We start from the raw sequence: 19,019 nt of genomic DNA on the forward strand, positions 1-19,019 counted from the left end.
GCACCTCGCCGGGATCCATGGTTGGAGCCTATAGGGCGACCACTCAGGCTACTTCGCGGATATCAGGTACCTCGCCGGGATCCATGGTTGGAGCCTACTGTAACGCCTGGAGTAGTGGATCCACTGGACCGTCACCAGCGATGGCACTAACCTCACCAGGGAGCGAAGTCTAAGGGGCCGCTGGTTTTCACCAGAGCCCGCCGCAAGGCGGGATGGACTTGCTGCGGCAGGCGACCCCCAGGTCGCTACCCCTGGCTTGGTTGCTAGTGACGGCGGGCGAGGCGTGGCAGGAGCAGTAGACAGGAGATGGTGCTGGCAGAGGCCTGTAGGCGTAACCGCAGGAGTCAGGCTGAACACAGGAGCAATGGTGTGACAGAGGAGCAGGAACCAGGAACAAGGACTAGAGACCAGGTAGCGGATAGGAATCAGGAACAACAGGGAGCTGGGCCAAACGCTATGGGAAGCATGTAGAGGCTCCAACACCTGGAAGGGGGCAGAGCTGGAACTTATAGGGGAGTGATTGACATGTGGACCAATTAGGAGCGCACTGCCCCTTTAAATCTGAGACGGCCGGCGCGCGCGTGAGAGACAGGAGCGGAGGAGAGGTGAGGCGCCCCCAGGGGCTGAACTAGCAGCAGCGCCGACCCCTGCACAAGGACCCCGGCGGCTGCATAGGGCAGGAGGAGGTCGCGGCGGCGGCCCGGAACACGGGACGCCACCGCGGCCGTGACAATCGCTCACTATCCGATTGACCCAGCTGAATTGTGAGATAGGGAGTGATTTCTTAACACTTGGTGGATGGTTACTTGAAAAATGAAGTAAGTTGTTCCTATCTGTTGATTTGCGGTATAGATCGATGCTAAGGTTGCCCAGATGGTCCTTCTGTATTGTGGTGTCTAAGAAATGCATGGTAGATGGGTCGTAGTAAATGTTGAATTGTAATTCTGGTAAAATGGAGTTAATGTATGAGTGGAATGCGAGGAGTGAATCTGTGTCGCCCCGCCATATGCAGAAAATATAGTCAATGTAGCGGTACCAGACGTGGGCGTGTTCTAAGAATAAAGAGGAATTGTAGATGTGATTGTTCTCAAATCGGTCCATGAAGATGTTTGCATATGGCGGGGCAACATTAGACCCCATCGCAGTGCCTTGGATCTGTAAGTATAGTTGGTCACCAAATAGGAAGAAGTTGTGTAAGAGATCAACACAGTATTCTTCTTGGTTATGCGAGAAATTGTGTTCCTGGAGGCATTTAGCTACGGCTGTGATGCCTTTCTCATGTTGGATGGAGGTGTAGAGGCTGGCTATATCCCATGTCAACAGGATACCATTTGCTGGGATAGGAGAGATGTGTCTGATGTTAGATAGGAATTGAGAAGTGTCAAGAAGACAGGAACGGGTCTCCCTGACTAGAGGGGTCAGGATTTTTTCGAGTGTGATGGAAAGTGGGGCCAATATAGAGTCTGTGGATGCCACAATGGGTCTGCCATCTCTGCATCTGTATAAATGTACATAGTTCCTTAGCTTAAGATGTATATTTGTTTATGAATTCTTTTTGTTCTCTTTATAACTCTGCACTCATGATACTGTGGTTTTACTCCCATTGTTACCAAGTACCATATGTATTTATTTCATATTTATTCTTTGTAGAGACCCTATGGCCTGAGGAAGGTCCAGGTTGGACCGAAACGTTGCACAATACATTACTGGTCTCATCTCATGTGCTTTCTGTCTATGGTCGGAGTATATACCTTGTATCACACTATTCAATAAAACCTTCACCTATTCTTGCACGCAAAACGAGTGCCGTTGTTTCTACTGTACAGTATTGTTGAGAAGAGACAAGTCGAGAAACAGGAGGAGGCAGCAGTAGATTGCTCGGCTCTCAGGCCAGTATTGTTGAGAAGAGACACGTTGAGCAGCAGGAGAAGGCAGCAGTTGATTGCTCGCCTCTCAGGCCAGTATTGTTTAGAAGAGACAAGTCGAGGAACAGGAGGAGGCAGCAGTAGATTGCTCGCCTCTCAGGCCAGTATTGTTGAGAAGAGACAAGTTGAGCAGCAGGAGGAGGCAGCAGTTTATTGCTCACCTCTCAGGCCAGTATTGTTGAGAAGAGACAAGTCGAGGAACAGGAGGAGGCAGCAGTAGATTGCTTGCCTCTCAGGCTAGTATTGTTGAGAAGAGACAAGTTGAGCACCAGGAGGAGGCAGCAGTTGATTGCTCGCCTCTCAGGCCAGTATTGTTGAGAAAAGACAAGTTGAGCAGCAGGAGAAGGCAGCAGTAGATTGCTCGCCTCTCGGGGCAGTATTGTTGAGAAAAGACAAGTTGAGCAGCAGGAGGAGGCAGCAGTTGATTGCTTGCCTCTCAGGCCAGTATTGTTGAGAAGAGACAAGTCGAGGAACAGGAATAGGCAGCAGTAGATTCCTCGCCTCTCAGGCCAGTATTGTTGAGAATAGACATGTTGAGCAGCAGGAGGAGGCAGCAGTTGATTGCTCGCCTTTCAGGCCAGTATTGTTGAGAAGAGACAAGTCAAGGAACAGGAGGAGGCAGCAGTAGATTGCTCGCCTCTCAGGCCAGTATTGTTGAGAAGAGACAAGTTGAGCACCAGGAGGAGGCAGCAGTTGATTGCTCGCCTATGAGGCCAGTATTGTTGAGAAGAGACAAGTCAAGGAACAGGAGGAGGCAGCAGTAGATTGCTCGCCTCTCAGGCCAGTATTGTTGAGAAGAGACAAGTTGAGCAGCAGGAGGAGGCAGCAGTTGATTGCTCGCCTCTCAGGCCAGTATTGTTTAGAAGAGACAAGTCGAGGAACAGGAGGAGGCAGCAGTAGATTGCTCGCCTCTCAGGCTAGTATTGTTGAGAAGAGACAAGTTGAGCAGCAGAAGGAGGCAGCAGTTTATTGCTCGCCTCTCAGGCCAGTATTGTTGAGAAGAGACAAGTTGAGCAGCAGGAGAAGGCAGCAGTAGATTGCTCGCCTCTCAGGCCAGTATTGTTAAGAAGAGACAAGTTGAGCAGCAGGAGGAGGCAGCAGTTGATTGCTTGCCTCTCAGGCCAGTATTGTTGAGAAGAGACAAGTCGAGGAACAGGAGGAGGCAGCAGTAGATTGCTCGCCTCTCAGGCCAGTATTGTTGAGAAGAGACAAGTTGAGCAGCAGGAGGAGGCAGCAGTTGATTGATTCCAGTCCAGTATTATTGAGGAGAAGCTACTTGAGGAAGAGGCAGCAGTTGATTGATTCCAGGCCAGTATTATTAAAAACAGACTACTTCAGGAGCAGGAGCCAGCAGTTGATCGATTTCAGGCCAGTATTATTGAGGAGAGGATACTTGAGGAGGAGGCAGCAGTTGATTGATTCCAGGCCAGTATAATTAAAAACAGACTACTTGAGCAGCAGGAGGAGGCAGCAGTTGATTGATTCCAAGCCAGTATAATTAAAAACAGACTACTTGAAGAGCAGGAGGAGGCAGCAGTTGATCGATTCCAGGCCAGTATTATCGAGGAGAGGCTACTTCAGGAGGAGGAGGCAGCAGTTGATCGATTCCAGGCCAGTATTATCGAGGAGAGGCTACTTGAGGAGGAGGAGGCAGCAGTTGATCGATTCCAGGCCACTATAATTAAAAACAGACTACTTGAGGAGGAGGAGACAGCAGTTGATTGATTCCAGGCCAGTATTATTGAAGAGAGGCTACTTGAGGAGGAGGAGGCAGCAGTTGATCAATTCCAGGCCAGTATTATGGAGGAGAGGCTAATTGAGGAGAATGAGGCAGCAGTTGATCGATTCCAGGCCAGTATAATTAAAAAGAGACTACTTAAAGAGCAGGAGGAGGCAGCAGTTGATTGATTCCAGGCCAGTATTATCGAGGAGAGGCTACTTGAGGAGGAGGAGGCAGCAGTTGATCGATTCCAGGCCAGTATAATTAAAAACAGACTACTTGAAGAGCAGGAGGAGGCAGCAGTTGATTGATTCCAGGCCAGTATTATCGAGGAGAGGCTACTTGAGGAGGAGGCAGCAGTTGATCGATTCCAGGCCAGTATTATCGAGGAGAGGCTACTTGAGGAGGAGGAGGCAGCAGTTGATTGATTCAATGTCAGTATTATTAAAAACAGACTAGTTGAGGAGCAGAAGAAGGCAGCAGTTGATGGCTCTCAGGCCAGTATTGTTAAAAAGTTAAGATGGCAGCTTCCGCAGCTCTTGATTCCACCTAGTATGTTTCCAAATAGACAATTGACGGTGGGGGCATTAGTAGGATTAGTATTCTTTTGGACCCAGAAGGACCTAGTACAGACAACTGAAGTTTGAAGCTAAGGATATGCACGTTTGTAAAAATCATTCTTTAAACATGACAACATGTTGATGTAGAGTTCAGCACAGGACAGTCAACGTTAAAAAAAAACCCTCTAACATTACATCTAGTCTAGCAGGATACGGATACGGTAAAATAGACTGAGAACCTCACCCACAGAATCCATGAGGTGAAGAAAGGACATTTAAAAAGGCACAGATTCAAGAAGGCTTTACCCCAGTTCCATTATCCAAAAATACGTGTCCAATTTTCATTAAATTGACACCTCACTGGCACTTGCTTTACAAATTGACACAACTACCCTGGTGTCAAACCTGTTGAATCTGGGCCTATGGCTGTTGGCGATACACACACATATAAATAAATATATATATATATATATATATATATATATATATATTTATTTATTTTTTTATCTTAACACCAGTTTGATGTCCTAACCGAGTATAGCGTCCAATCCAATGGATGTATGCTTTTGTGTTTTTTCAGTGCTGTCAACAGCTGGCTTAAAGGATAAGTCCGGTCAATTTAAGTTTCTGGGACAAGTAAGGGTACAGAAAGTTATTGATTGCCTGGACTTTTCTTTTAAAGTGGGTAGGGGAAAAACCCCTGATGGGGTATGGGAGTGACCTCCCACCCTCGTTTTTGTCACTCCCAAAAAACTTCACCCTATGGGTACCTTCACATGTGGCTGCGGGTCTGCTGAGTAAAATCCACAGGGCATTTTTATACCGTTCACCAAATGGCATTCAGTACTAGGGTGCGGGCCGGACATAAGCAGTTCTGCGCTGAACTGGGTATTTGCGCCCAGCCCCATAGTACTGAAGGTGGCATAAAATCAGACAACGATGCGCTGTGGATTTTAGCCAGCAGGGAACCACAAAAAAAGCCTCCCATTGTAAAGGCACTCGTAAATAAGGCAAGTTAACCTGCCTTTCAGCAACTGTTTGTTACTCTAACTAACTGTGGTGGTTTTTTATATCACAGTTGAAGGACAGCAGCCTCTGTGATATATACCCCATAGACAGCCTTATTCCACGCGTGACTGCATGAGAGGCGTGAAATAATTTGCATACAGAAGAACCCCATCAGGATTTGCGGTGCAAGATTTCACTACTCTCATGATATCCACAAAATACCTCAAGAACAGTTAGTACCCGCTCACAAAACGGTGAGTAGTGTTCCTTGGCATGGGTGCCAGGGATAGAACCCCACGGCTATAGTTCACAAAAGGTGAAATATACACTTTTTGAAGCATAGTCGTGGGGATTATTTTAGGTTTGCTACTGTTCTTTGGGTATGGGTTGGACGGTGCACTGGTGTGAGGCATTAATCTGGTGAGGAGATGTTAAATGGCCAACACACCATGGGCATCACATTTGGAAATGGGGATCTGTTTTTTCAAATGTAGCCGAATTAAGTTGGGAATTTTTAAGGTGATTTTAAAAAAAATTTGTGGTCTAAGGGGGGAACATTACTTAATAAGTTAAATTACGGATTTTTACATTGGGCACATATTTAGGATATTAAGGTCAATTTCTTGGACACACGGATTGCCATGCAAGACGGGTGACTGATGACTTAGTCATTCACATCAGGCAGGGGGGTGGTATAATCCGATGTTATCCAGGCACAATTCATCATAACAAAAGTGAGCATCTCCACACTGTGGCAAGAGAGCCTCGTTCTTTGCGGTGTTATGATGTTACCCGCAGCACTAAATACCCTCTCTGACACCACACTACTGGCTGGGCAGGACAGCAGAGCCAAGGCAAACTCAGCCAGTTGAGGCCAAATCTCCAGTTTTTCTGCCCAGTACTGAACGGGGTCGGTGACACTTTGGGGCAGGGTGGAATTAAGGTAGGCAGTGACATGGTGGCTGAGCTCATGCTGGTCCACGCCATGAGTCCAGTGCTGTGTCCTTTCTTCACCAGCTGGCTGCATGAAATCGCTCATGAGGCCTTGCAGGCTGTAGCGACTTCTGACGCCTCCACTAGTGGTGGTGGTAGTGGAGCGCGCTGGTTCCCCCCCAGAGGATGTTGTCTGGTAACCTGGCTGGTCTCGCAGGTAAGTTGAGACCAACTGACTGGTGAGCATGTCCCTGTAGTACACCAGTTTAGCCTCCCTCTGTAATGGCGGGAAGAATTCTGCGGTGGAAGCGAGGGTCCAACAGGGTGGCCAGCCAGTATTGGTCCCTCTGGCGGATGTCCACAATCCGGCTATCATTCCGCAGACACTCCCGCAGACTCCTTGCCATCTACACCAAGGACAATGAGCGCCTCTCCTCTCCACTCTCCTCGGTATAGTTCCAGGGTCTGCTGGGGTCTTCCTCCTCTTCCTCTACCACCTCATCCTCCATCTCCTCCTGTGATGGAGAGGCAGAGAAGCCAGGTGGCGGTGTGCGGAATGGCTGGGCATAGACATCTTCCTCCTCCTCAACCTCCATCTGTACTTCATCCAGCTCTGGGCTCAAGGCGATGTTCAGCCTTGGAGTTGTGGCCTGGGAATCCTCGCTGATGATGTTGGTCAGCGCACTTTCCAGAACATGGAGGAGTGGGATGATGTCATTGATCCCATAGTCCTGCCTGCTCACAAAGAGAGTCGCGTCCTCAAAAGGGATCAACAATTGGCAGACTTCCCGCATTGCCAGTGTGTTACTTTGAAGTCGCAGTGTGGCGTGAAGCTGCCTGATTGCCCCATGAGGTAGTCTGTTACGGCTGACCTTTGCTCGTACAGGCGGTCGAGCATATGGAGGGCAGAATTCCAGTGGGTTGGCACGTTGCAGATTAGCCGATGTTGGGGCATACCGCGCTGTCTCTGGATTCTGAGCAGGGTGTTCCTTGCAGCGTAGGAGTGGCTGAAATGTTTGCACACTCTACGTGACATCCTCATAAGGTCGTGTAGTGCATGAAATTGGAGAAACCTCTGCATTATGAGGTTGATCACATGTGCCATACAAGGTGTATGAGTCAGCCCTCTCCGCTGAACTGCAGAGACAATGTTCCTCCCGTTGTCCGCTACGACACTTCCCATCGTTAGTCGACGTGGGGTCAGCCATTCAGCTATCACCTCCCTGATGGTCCGGAGGAGCTCCTGCCCACTGTGGCTTCATTGACCGAGGCTCACCAAATGGAGGACAGCCTGAGAGCGGCTGGCCTGACATCGGTGGTAAGACACTGGGTCAGGTTAGACTGCAGTGGTGGTGGAGGCAGAACTTGTGCTACCAGCTGCTGGCCCCCTAAAGCACTGTGGAGGTGACAGTGGCAAGAATGGGCTAACTTCCTGATGGTCTCCTGGGAGGATGTTGACCCAATGGGCAGTAACGGACATGTACTGGCCTTGCCCATAATTAGAGGACCAGACATCAGCACTCAGGTGCACTGTCTTGGACACCGAGAGTCCCAATGAGTCGCCAACCTTTCTCTTCACATAGCTTTGCAGTGATGGGACAGCTTTGCTAGAGAAGTAGTGGCGGCTGGGGACTCGCCATCTGGGGTTCGCACACGCCATGAAATCCCTGAAAGGCTGGGAGTCCACAAGATTAAATGGCAGGGACTGAAGCACCAGCAGCTTAACCAGGTGTCCGGTCAGTTTCTGTGCCATGGGATGGCCATGACGTTTGGCCATGGACTTGGTCAGGGATTGCTGCCTCATTAGGGGTGTACATGGCAGTGAGACTGTGCTGCTGCTGGCAACTGAGGCTGACGAGCCCTGAGTTCCAGTGAGAAGATGCTGCATGATGGGATCTGCAGTGTATGGTGCATCCTGACAGGAGGTGGTATTTGGGTCACGGTTTTTCCAGGCCTGTTGGTGTTGCCTTTCCATGTGCTTCCTTATGGATGTTGTCCCAAGATTATCACCCCTGCCACGACTGACCCTCTCATTGCACAGCAGGCACGGAGCAATGTGCTTATCTGTCCCCAGGCAAAAGAACTGCCAGACGACAGAGGACCGGGGTTTGCTGCCAGTCACAGGGGGTCTTGCTGGTTGTTCACTGCCACCGCTGCCTGAGGGTCCCCTCTCAGGACCAAGGCTTAAAGGTATTGATGAAGTCTGCCTGGTAGGTTGTCTTCTACCCCTCCCTCGTGTGCCTCGCTTCCTTGCACCAGTGGGATGTTGCTGCTTCGGTAGCACCTCACTTCCCTCCCCTGATGACGCCGAGGATAATGCTGCTTGAGGGCGCCACGTCCGATCAGCGATATCATCATCACCACCACTGCTAATTTCCTCCAGGGGCTGGGACAGGATCTCAGGTGTGGCACTGGATGCCCCTCCCTGACTCTGTTGACTGCTTAGAGCCAACACCTCCGCTGCAGTCTCTGCACGTTCCATCTGCTGCCTTTGGTGGACTACTACCTCCTCCTCCTCCTCACTAAAAAGTGGTAGAGACTCCAAGGGCAAATCAAGGTTTGCCAAGAGTTCCCTGGCAGAAGGTGCCCCAAAGGTGAGTGGCATATTAATAACAGGGGACGGGGCAGAGGACTGTCGCTGACTGTCCCATGTAAGGATGGTGTCTGATGATCCAGCCGACCTCGTTTGGGAGCTTTGGGCAGTGGAACTGGAGGATTGGGTAAGCCAATCTAGAACCGCTGGCTGTGTGGTTCTTACATGACCTGTGGGCATCTGGGTTGCTGCACCCTGCTGCCATGCCTGTTGCCCCGGCTGCCACCGGGCCTGGTGCTGCCACTTCTCCTACCCTCACTGCCTGCCGTTGCAGTCCCTGCCTGGGAAGTGCTGGAAGTAGGACGCTTGGACATAGTTCTTTGGTTGGTGTAAATTTTAAAAAAGAAATAATCTATTGGCCAGAAAGCACAAAGTTTCAGTGACTATTGCTTTGTGGGTTGGAGGCACCCAGCAAAGCAGAAATGTACAGGTTATCACAAAAAAATATTTTTATTTTTTAACTTTTTTGGTTAACGGCAGCTAGACTGGGTTGACGGCAACCAGCAGAGCACAAATGGACAGCTTTTGTTAGACGCTGACTTAGCGTCACCTAGAACAGCTGATCACAAACAAACTTTTTTATTTTTTTTTAAAGTTTTTTTTAAACTTTTTTGGTTGCGGGTGGCTAAACGGGTTTGACGGCAACCAGCAGAGCACAAACAGCTTTTGCGGGGCGCTGACTTAACGTCACCTAGAACAGCTGATTACAAACAAACAAACTTTTTAAAAAAAAATTTAAAAGTTTTTAAAAACTCTTTTGGTTGCGGGCAGCTAGACGGGGTTGACGGCAACCAGCAGAGCACAAACGGATAGCTTTTGTGGGGCGCTGACTTAGCGTCACCTAGAACAGCTGATCACAAACAAACAAACAAAACTTTTTATTTTTTTGAACTTTTTCTAAACTTTTTTGGTTGCGGGTAGCTAGACGGGGTTGACTGTAACCAGCAGAGCACAAACAGACAGCTTTTGTGGGGCGCTAACCTAGCGTCACCTAGAACAGCTTATCACAAACAAACAAACTTTTTTTTATTTTTTGATGTTTTTTTAAACTCTTTTGGTTGCGGGCAGCTAGACGGGGTTGACGGCAACCAGCAGAGCACAAAAGGATAGCTTTTGTGGGGCGCTGACTTAGCGTCACCTAGAACAGCTGATCACAAACAAACAAACAAAACTTTTTATTTTTTTGAACTTTTTCTAAACTTTTTTGGTTGCGGGTGGCTAAACGGGGTTAATGGCAACCAGCAGAGCACAAACGGACAGCTTTTGTGGGGCGTTGACTTAGCGTCACCTAAACCAGCTTATCACAAACAAATAAACAAACAAAACTTTTTTTTTATTTTTTTTTTATGTTTTTTTAAACTTTTTTGGTTGCGAGCAGCTAGACGGGGTTGATGGCAACCAGCAGAGCACTAACGGACAGCTTTTGTGGGTCGCTGACTTAGCGTCACCTAGAACAGCTGATCACAAACAAACAAACAAACAAACAAATTTTTTAATTTTTTTTAAAGTTTTTTTTTACTTTTTTGGTTGCGGGTGGCTAAACGGGTTTGACGGCAACCAGCAGAGAAAAAATGGACAGCTTTTGTGGGGCGCTGACTTAGCGTCACCTAGAACAGCTTATCACAAACAAACTTTTTTATTTTTTTGATGTTTTTTTAAACTTTTTTGGTTGCGGGCAGCTAGACAGGGTTGACAGCAACCAGCAGAGCACAAACAGACAGCTTTTGTGGGGCACTGACTTAGCGTCACCTAGAACAGCTGATCACAAACAAACAAACAAACTTTTTTATTTTTTTGAAGTTTTTTTAAACTTTTTTGGTTGCGGGCAGCTAGACGAGGTTGACGGCAACCAGCAGAGCACAAACGGACAGCTTTTGTGGGGCGCTGACTTAGCGTCACCTAGAACAGCTGATCACAAACAAACAAACAAACTTTTTTTTTTAAAGTTTTTTTTTAAACTTTTTTGCTTGCGGCTATACGCGGTTAACGGCACCCAGCAGAGCAGCAACGTCTAGCGTCTCCTCTCTGTCACGGTAGCTGGTTCAATGCTCCCTATTTCTTTTTTTATCTCCCTATCTCTCCCTAGATATCACAATTTTTGAGTTAGATGCCTATCTCTCCCTCTCTCTACCTAACTCTTGATTTCTGAGCCTCTTTCACTGGATCTTGTGATTTTTTTTTTAATCTTCCTCTCTCCTGCTTCTCTCACAAACAATATATACTCCTTCTCTATCTCTCCCTGTACTTATCCAGTTGTTTGGATATGTAATCTATGTGTTTTCCCTCTCTGCCTAACGTACACCTCCTTTCTCTCTGCCGTCTGGAAACAATGAGGAACTGCAGCCAGGCTCAAGCACTTCCTGTTCCTGAAGTGACGTCACACACCTTGATATTCACATAAAAACAGGATACAAAGGATTATAGTAGTAATAATCCCTTGTATCCTGTTCTATTCTCTGATTAAAGTACAGTTTTGCGACGCCGTTGCGATTTTAACAAACTTCGTAACAAACTTTTTGAAAGTTCAGTTTGGTACCGAACCGAACTTTTTGCAAAGTTCGTAACTAATCTGGTTCGTAATGGTTCGGTTCGCTCATCCCTAAATGGAGGTGTTGAAATTCACTAGGCGCTCCTTTATATTTGAGGCTTAGGGTTGCGTCAAATAGCGCAATAGGGACACATATGGGATATTTCTATAAACTGCAGAAACGGGGTACAGTTGCACAGTTTGTGGGATGCAGATTCTGAAATGGGGTGCCTTGCGGGGCTTTCTAACATATAGTCCCCTCAAATACACTTTAAACCTGAACAGGTCCTTAAAAAAATCTGATTTTGAAATTTTTGTGAAAATTTGGAAAATTGATGCTAAAGTTTTGAGCTTCCTATTGTCTAAAAAAAATTGAAAGTTTAATAAATGCTGCCAACATTCTTTACAAGCAGGAAAGTTTCAAAGTTGGAAAATGCAATTTTTCTAAATTTTTCTCATTATTTTGGGGTTTTTCATAAAGATTTGTTAACTATTGACTCCAATTTACCGAAAATGTAATGTACAATATGTCAAAGTGACACAGATCATATTCATAAAATTTGCCTTGGTCCTTTAGGCCATTTCAGGCCCAGTCCTTAAGGGGTTAAAGAATTAGCATACAGTTTTTCTTTTTCTCATGTAGCATAAACTTTAGAAAACTTTGACTTTGGCCACCACCTCCTCAGCACAGATAATCCCACTGTTTTAGGACACTTTTTTTATGGCCTTTCTATCCCTGCCTGCAGTCAGCAACCTTTCCCTACTGTGAACAGAGGTCTAAATCTGCGGACACATTAACGCTCTCCTCCTGTCTCAATGACATTCTAACAGCCACCAGCTCCTCAGCACAAATGATTCCAATGTTGTGCCCTGAAAAGGGTAGTTTGTAGAGATGATCCAGTAGTGAAATATTCAAAAGCTTGAAATTCGATTTGAACAGACCCCATTAAATTCTATGGGAGAAAAATGCTTGTTTATTGGTGACCTCCAAGTGGTTGAATTTAGGTTTCCACAAGTCCATAATGACACCTCAGAAATTTCTGTAAACACCTCTGGAATGCAACTGGGACAGCAGGGGAAGCATGCGAAGTTGTAGTATTACGTCACTATCACAGCCTCTTAACTATCCCTAGCTATCACTATTTTTCCTGCTTTGCCAACCCTGCCTTGGAACAGCACACATAGGCGGATTATAATGAGGGCAATCTGAGCTACCGCCTGGGGCCCTGAGCTCTAGGGCAGCCGAAGGAGATGGCCTACATTATGACCCCCCTTGTCCTGCTGCATAACAGTGGCATGGTCACCCGCTGCTGCGATGTGCTCCAGGCCTTTAACTGTGAGTGTTCCCAGTGAGCGCTCACAGTTAAGCAATGCGGCCACGGCACCCTGACAGGCAGAAAGAAGAGCCATTGGCCATCTTGTGGCTGGAGGCAGCATTATACTTCCAGCCACAAGATATAATAATAGATAATAATAGATATAGGATAGATGATAGATAGATAGGACATAGATAATTAAAATGTAATAAATGCATAATAGAGAGCATAATATCAATAATCCACTGCAGAGAACATTGTGATGCCATTTTTCCTTAGTTGGGGCATGGCTAGTGGGGTGGGGGCAGGGCCGCAAAGGTCCACTTGACCACCGACATGTGGACAAGCGCTTGTGACCAGGGACGCTACGTCTCCTTGATGGCACACTGGATCAACGTTGTGGAGGCGTGGACCGGGTCGCACCCTCCAAGATTGCTGGCCTTGTTTCTACGACAGTTATCCTTTTTGACAGCTTGTAGAATCCCGCCTTCTCCTTTTTGATTTTTGTTTAATATGTCCACCACCTAGTCATCCACTCAGTCAATTCTCATCAATGGCCAAGAGTCTGGACTGCAGGAGCCTAACCCTCCTTCCTCCCCCCGCCCAATGTTACGAACCAAGTGATCCCACCCTTGCCCACTCCCAGGAGCTCTTCTCAGGTCCTTTCCTGAATTTTAGTTCTCTCAAGTTCTGCAAGAATCGCAGGAGCTACCTCCTGTATGTACTGATGCCCAAACACTGGAGCAGGGAAACTTGAGTGTGAAATGATGTGCGATGATGGCGACACACAGTTTTCAGCAATGAAGGCTGTTGGTATGTCCAGTAGGCAGATGGAGGAGCAGAGTGAGGAAGTGTGAGAGGAGGTTGTGGACGACGAAGTAAGTGACCCGACCTGGCCCAGTGTCATGTCCAGCGGGTAAAGCAGTGGGGATGTGGAGGCATGCGTAGCACCGCAAAAGGCAGGAAGAGGCAGTGGGGTGGCCAGAGGCAAAGGACAGTCTATACGGAGAAGGCAGGCTAGAGCCAGCAGGGCCGCAGCTCTTCCTCGTAGCAGGCCTCAGCATAAAGTTCCCCCATTGAGGGCTCGTTCTTCTTTGGTGTGGAGATGTTTTAATGTGTTTGTAGATGCCAAATTGAGCGTGGTTTGCACACTGTGCCATTCCAAGTTGGGGCTCTGAAAATAGCAACTTAGAGGTGCTGCACACCATAATGCAGCAGAACGAACTGTGGCTCTTGGCGCTGCTGCTAGGACCAGGCAATGGTCGTGTGTGATAATGTCCATAACCCGGTAGCAGCTCTCATGCTTAGAGAACTCCCTCGCGTACAATGCCTGGCTCACGTTTTTAACTTGTTAAACTGTGTTTTGAAAAACTTCCATGAATCTGCCAGTGCACCTCCTGTTTGTGCACTTTAGTAAGTCAACTGTAGCCACTGCTAGCCTCAGGAAACTGCAGCATCGCTTAGGGTCCTATTACACAGGCTGATGGAGGCCTGATAATAACTGTAAACCAGCGCCGATCTGCTAGATTGGCGCTTGTTTACTGGGCCTATTAGACGGCCCGATATTCATTTAACAAGAGCTGCATGGACATCGTTACCGATGTCCTTGCAGCCCTTGCTTAAACTGTATACATTACCTATTCATGCTGCAGGGCTCCTCTTGCACTCTTTTTTCTCAGCGGCAATTGTGGGAAAAGCAGGAGGAGGCTGTAGGATATACTGCAGAGGGTAGCACTCAAGTAATGGGCTAGCCATTACTACTGGCCCATTACCTCCAGCCTCTCTCCCTGACTAGTTTTTATACTCTGGAGATCACATGTGTAAGCCAGCCAATAAATGTAGACGCTGTTCTTGCAAAGCCAGCATGCTCCTAGGGCCTGTCACACACCCCTGCATAGTTACTGGTCCAAAAAAGTTCCAGGGGAGGTAGAAAGGGGAAACAAATGTTTACTGCGTGTGTAGTGTAGTATTCGATCAAATAGCTCCTCGATTGAGTACTACTCGTTCATCTTTAGCAGTTAGTTAAGTGTTTGGGCCTATCCTATCTCTGCCTGCATGCAGCACCAACCTCTCCCTACAGCAGAATGGCAGCAGGATGCATCACCATCGTTATTATATACCAGGGTCACATGTCCCGCCTTTCCAATCACAGCCATGCCCCTACAGGCCCCGACATTGGGAAAGCCCCATTCCCTGGATACTTTGGCAGCCATAATCGGACACTTCAAGCTACCCCACAGCGGGGCGATATGCACAAAGCCCAAGGGGCTAAAAGGTGAGAGTCCATCTACACTTTTGTTTATTAATACACCTCATATATAACAGGGTTACACAAGGCGCCGTCCTCCTGGCCTTTTTTGTCTCTCTCATATCTGGGTTTATAGAGGCAGCTTGTCTCCACCTGCTACTGTCGCCTGCCAATGCAGAGCCACCTGCACCTATTTAAAATCCGGCTTCACCAGGTTCTCCTGAGCATTATTGGACTCTTGGATTCCAAGTGAAAGTGTGTTCTGCTATTCTGCTTACTCTGACCTGTGCCTGTTCTTTGGATTATGATTACTGCCTGACCCATTCCTGCAGAAGTGTAGCTAGGCTCTCCTGCACCCGGGGCAAAGATTCAATTCGGCAACACCCCCCCCCCCCCTTGTGTGCGCAGTAAGCACAGGGGGGCCCATGTTTTCCCTTCACTGCTGGTATATTACATTTCTTTTTTTTAATGAAGTTTAGATGAGCGATTTGCTCATCTCTACTGGCAGCACTAGTGTGGTGTTCACAATATGGGATACATAATGTCATATTTACTGTGTACCTGGAATGTTTTTATGAAGAATGATTATCAAGCAGCTCTGGGCTCAATCAGCATTTTTTAAAGTACTTCCATTTTTCCCATTTAAAATTTGGTCCCTAAGTACTTTAAAGGAGGCGCCGTTGTCTCCGCTCCCTGCTGTCTGTGAATTAGGGGGCGAAGCTTCCTGATCTATCTCCAGTGTGACACCCAGTGGAATGTGATTCTATGGTGCCGTCTCCTAATGCACAGGTACGCTCAGCAGTAGAGTTGATTGAACCTCAGGAAATCCTAGGTTTGATCGAACTCGAACATTCACGAACCTGCCGCATTAGATTGCTGATGCCTTACCGGTCCATGGAGAAGGAGGAGAGTGCCTGGGTAACGCCTGAAATTCTGTGATTCAGCCTATTACCTAATACCTAGGCTGAATCCCGGAATTCCAGGCGGTCCCTGGGCACTCTCCTCCTTTTGCACGGACCAGGAAGCCATTAGCAATCAAATGCGGCAGGTTTGTGAATGTTCGAGATCGAACCTAGGATTTCGCAAAGTTCGATCAACTCCACTCAGCAGCGGAGACAACAGCAGCAATACCTCCTGTAAGGTACTCCATCACCAAATTCAAAATAGAAATAATTTAGAAAAATGACTCTTGTATCATAGTCACTGTATACAGGCCCGCTTCTGCCATGAGGTGGAATGAGTATTCCACCTCAGGCGGCAGAATCTGCGCTCCCGCAGGGGGCGGCAGACAGCAGCCCTGCAGTTGCTTGCCTGTCCTGTCACCAGCGCTCACCACTTTACCCCGCCGGGCTCCCGCCCCGTCAGCCAGCATCTCCCTTTGCCCTCCAGCCTGTGGTGAGTGTCAGAGGGGGCTGCGGTCAGATCGGAGCGCGCAAGAGCGCCGGGGGTGGGGTGGGGGTATTCCTATTAGGGCTGCATTCCCATGTCGAGGAATGCCTGTAACCGGAGTCTTCCCCGCCTGGACAGCATCTGATAAGATGCTGAGAGCGGGGGAGAACTGTACTGATATGTGCGATGCTGTAATGAATCAGCCGCGCACGGTGCTGTCATTACAGCGCGGCACATATCAATACAGTTCTCCCCCGCTCTCAGCATCTTATCAGATGCTGTCCGGACGGGGGAGACTCCGTTACACGTGGGAATGCAGCTCTGGCTTGGGGGGGGGGGGTTGCTAGTGTGGGGCGGCCGTCTGAGGTTTGCCTCAGGGGGCAGAGACCACAGAAACGGCCCTGACTGTATATAGAGAAACAGGTGAGATACAGGTGCTTTATAGATTGGCGTAGGGAACCTTGGCTCTCCAGCTGTTGCAAAACTACAACTCCCATCATACATGGTCAGTCAAAGCTAAAACTTTGGCTGTCCAGACATGATGGGAGTTTTAGTTCTGCAAGAGCTGGAGAGCCAAGGTTCCCTACCCCTGCAGATAGTAGGTAAGGTTTATATAAATGTGATATATATATTTGGAGAGGGCAGTTAGTAAAGGGTTAAGTCTAGAATACTGTACAACCAGACCCCTAAATAGACACTGGACACTCTCTTGTGTGTCTCCCCCCATCCCAGACTGGTGTCACCCTGTACCCTCCTGTCCTACTCCCCACTCTGGGCACCCTTCACCCTCCTCCCCTAACTGGGCACCCTTCACCCTCCTCCTCACACTGGGCACCCTTCACCCTCCCCCCCAGACTGGGAACCCCTGATTGTCTTAAACTTTCCACACACCTGTATTTTCTCTCTACCTCCTCCATAGTGCAGTGTACATACAGGACCTGCGGTGACATCATAGTCACATGTCCAGGTCCTTCACCATCTACACAGTAACTTTGCTGTACTGTCTCCTGGCTGCTGTTTAGCCCTAATTTGCACAAAATCTTGGTAAAAACGCAGTCATTTTGCGCAAATTATAGCTAAACAGCAGCAAGGAGACAGCACAGTATAGGAAATACCTCTTTTGATCAAGTAAAAATCGTCCCCTGCCTCCCCACACTGACAGAGGGCAGGACTGCTTTGAGGCTGCCTCATCCACTCCTGCTCCCTGATCCTGATCCTTCTCTGCTCCCTGTGATGGCGCCCCCCCCTGGTCTCGGCGCCCGGGGCAGCTGCCCCCCCTACCCCCCCTCGCTACGCCCCTGCATTCCTGTACTGTGTACCTCTCCTGTTGCTGACCTGCCTCTGAAGCTGCCTGCCCTGATCCTTCGCCTATCTGACTATGATACCTGTCTCATCACTGGTGCCAGGCACTTACTATGTCTGGATCTTGGAAACCAGCTGCTACTCACCACACTTTTGGAGTAACCTGGTGTCCTTTGGAAACACTGTGTTGACCCAGCCTTATTTTAAAAGTGGTGTACTGGAAGCACTTAGCACTGAATAGTTTAACCCCTTATAGATCTGTGTCTGACTTTAAATGTTTTAGTACTCATCTGTAGTTTATTTAATATTCCTTGTTTTTATGACAATTTTGCTTTTTTTTTTTTTTAAACTGTTTATCTTTAAAGGGGTTATCCAGCGCTACAAAAACATGGCCACTTTCCCCCTACTGTTGTCTCCAGTTTGGGTGGGGCTTTGAAACTCAGTTCCATTGAAGTAAATGGAGCTTAATTGAAAACTGCACCTGAACTGGAAACAACAGTAGGGGAAAAAGTGGCCATGTTTTTGTAGCGCTGGATAACCCCTTTAACTTTTTATCTATATACAGAAATTATTTTTAACTTTTTTTTATTGTTTTAAAACTTTTTATCTATATACAGAAATTCATCTGGAAACCAAACCATCAAGACATACATGTGTGTCGAATGAAAGGAAAACAGGAGGTAAGAAAAATATAGACTTACCTACAAAACACATATAGGTGTCTGTTTATTTAGGCATTATGATATAAAAATTATTCCTTTTTATTTACTGCAGTAAACTGTCCATAGTTTTTTGCAGTAAAAAAAGTAACTATGGACAGTCCAGATCATAGGTGGACTGTCCATAGTTACTAAACTGTAGCCATATAAAATAAGAAAATATTTTTTTACTGCAAAAAAATATGGACAGTTCAGCTATGACCTGGACTGTCCATAGTTACTATACTGTAGCTATATAAAATAAGAAAATATTATCTTTTTCAAATTCAAAGATGCGATTACTTAAAATGTCTGGGTTCACACACAGTCTATTTCAGGCAGTATTTGGTCCTCATGTCAGGTCCTGATTGCAACTAAAACCAGGAGTGGATTGAAAACACAGAAAGGCTATGATCACATAATGTTGAAATTGAGTGGATGGCTGTCATTTAATGGCAAATATTTGCTGTTATTTTAAAACAACGGCTGTTGTATTGAAATAATGGCAGTTATTTACTGTTATATGGCGGCCATCCACTCAATTTCAACATTGTGTGAACAGAGCCTTTCTGTGTTTTCAATCCACTCCTGGTTTTAGTTGCAATGAGGACCAAATACTGCCTGAAATATACTTTGTTTGAACCCAGCCTGTAAATGTGTATTTTACTTTTTGCATGCCTTATTTTATATACATAATATTCTAATTAATTCTTTGAAATATACAATATTACCATTTTGTTCGAAAATACTTGGCTTTAAAGCGACTCTGTACCCACAATCTAACCCCCCCCCCCCCCAAA

General features: G+C 47.2%; 1 protein-coding gene across 3 annotated transcripts in view; it reads left to right on the forward strand.

Annotated features, from left to right (window-relative positions):
• Positions 1–19,019, forward strand: part of SEMA6B (semaphorin 6B) — a 683,939-nt gene that overhangs the window by 188,676 nt on the left and 476,244 nt on the right. For all 3 annotated transcript variants that reach the window (XM_069964532.1, XM_069964533.1, XM_069964531.1), the window contains exon 5: positions 18,139–18,201. In XM_069964532.1, the coding sequence (XP_069820633.1) occupies positions 18,139–18,201 (63 nt within the window). The remainder of the gene's footprint in view (positions 1–18,138; positions 18,202–19,019) is intronic.

This window comes from Dendropsophus ebraccatus, chromosome 3 (assembly GCF_027789765.1).
Source record: "Dendropsophus ebraccatus isolate aDenEbr1 chromosome 3, aDenEbr1.pat, whole genome shotgun sequence".
In the NCBI taxonomy this organism is placed as follows: Eukaryota; Metazoa; Chordata; class Amphibia; order Anura; family Hylidae; genus Dendropsophus; species Dendropsophus ebraccatus.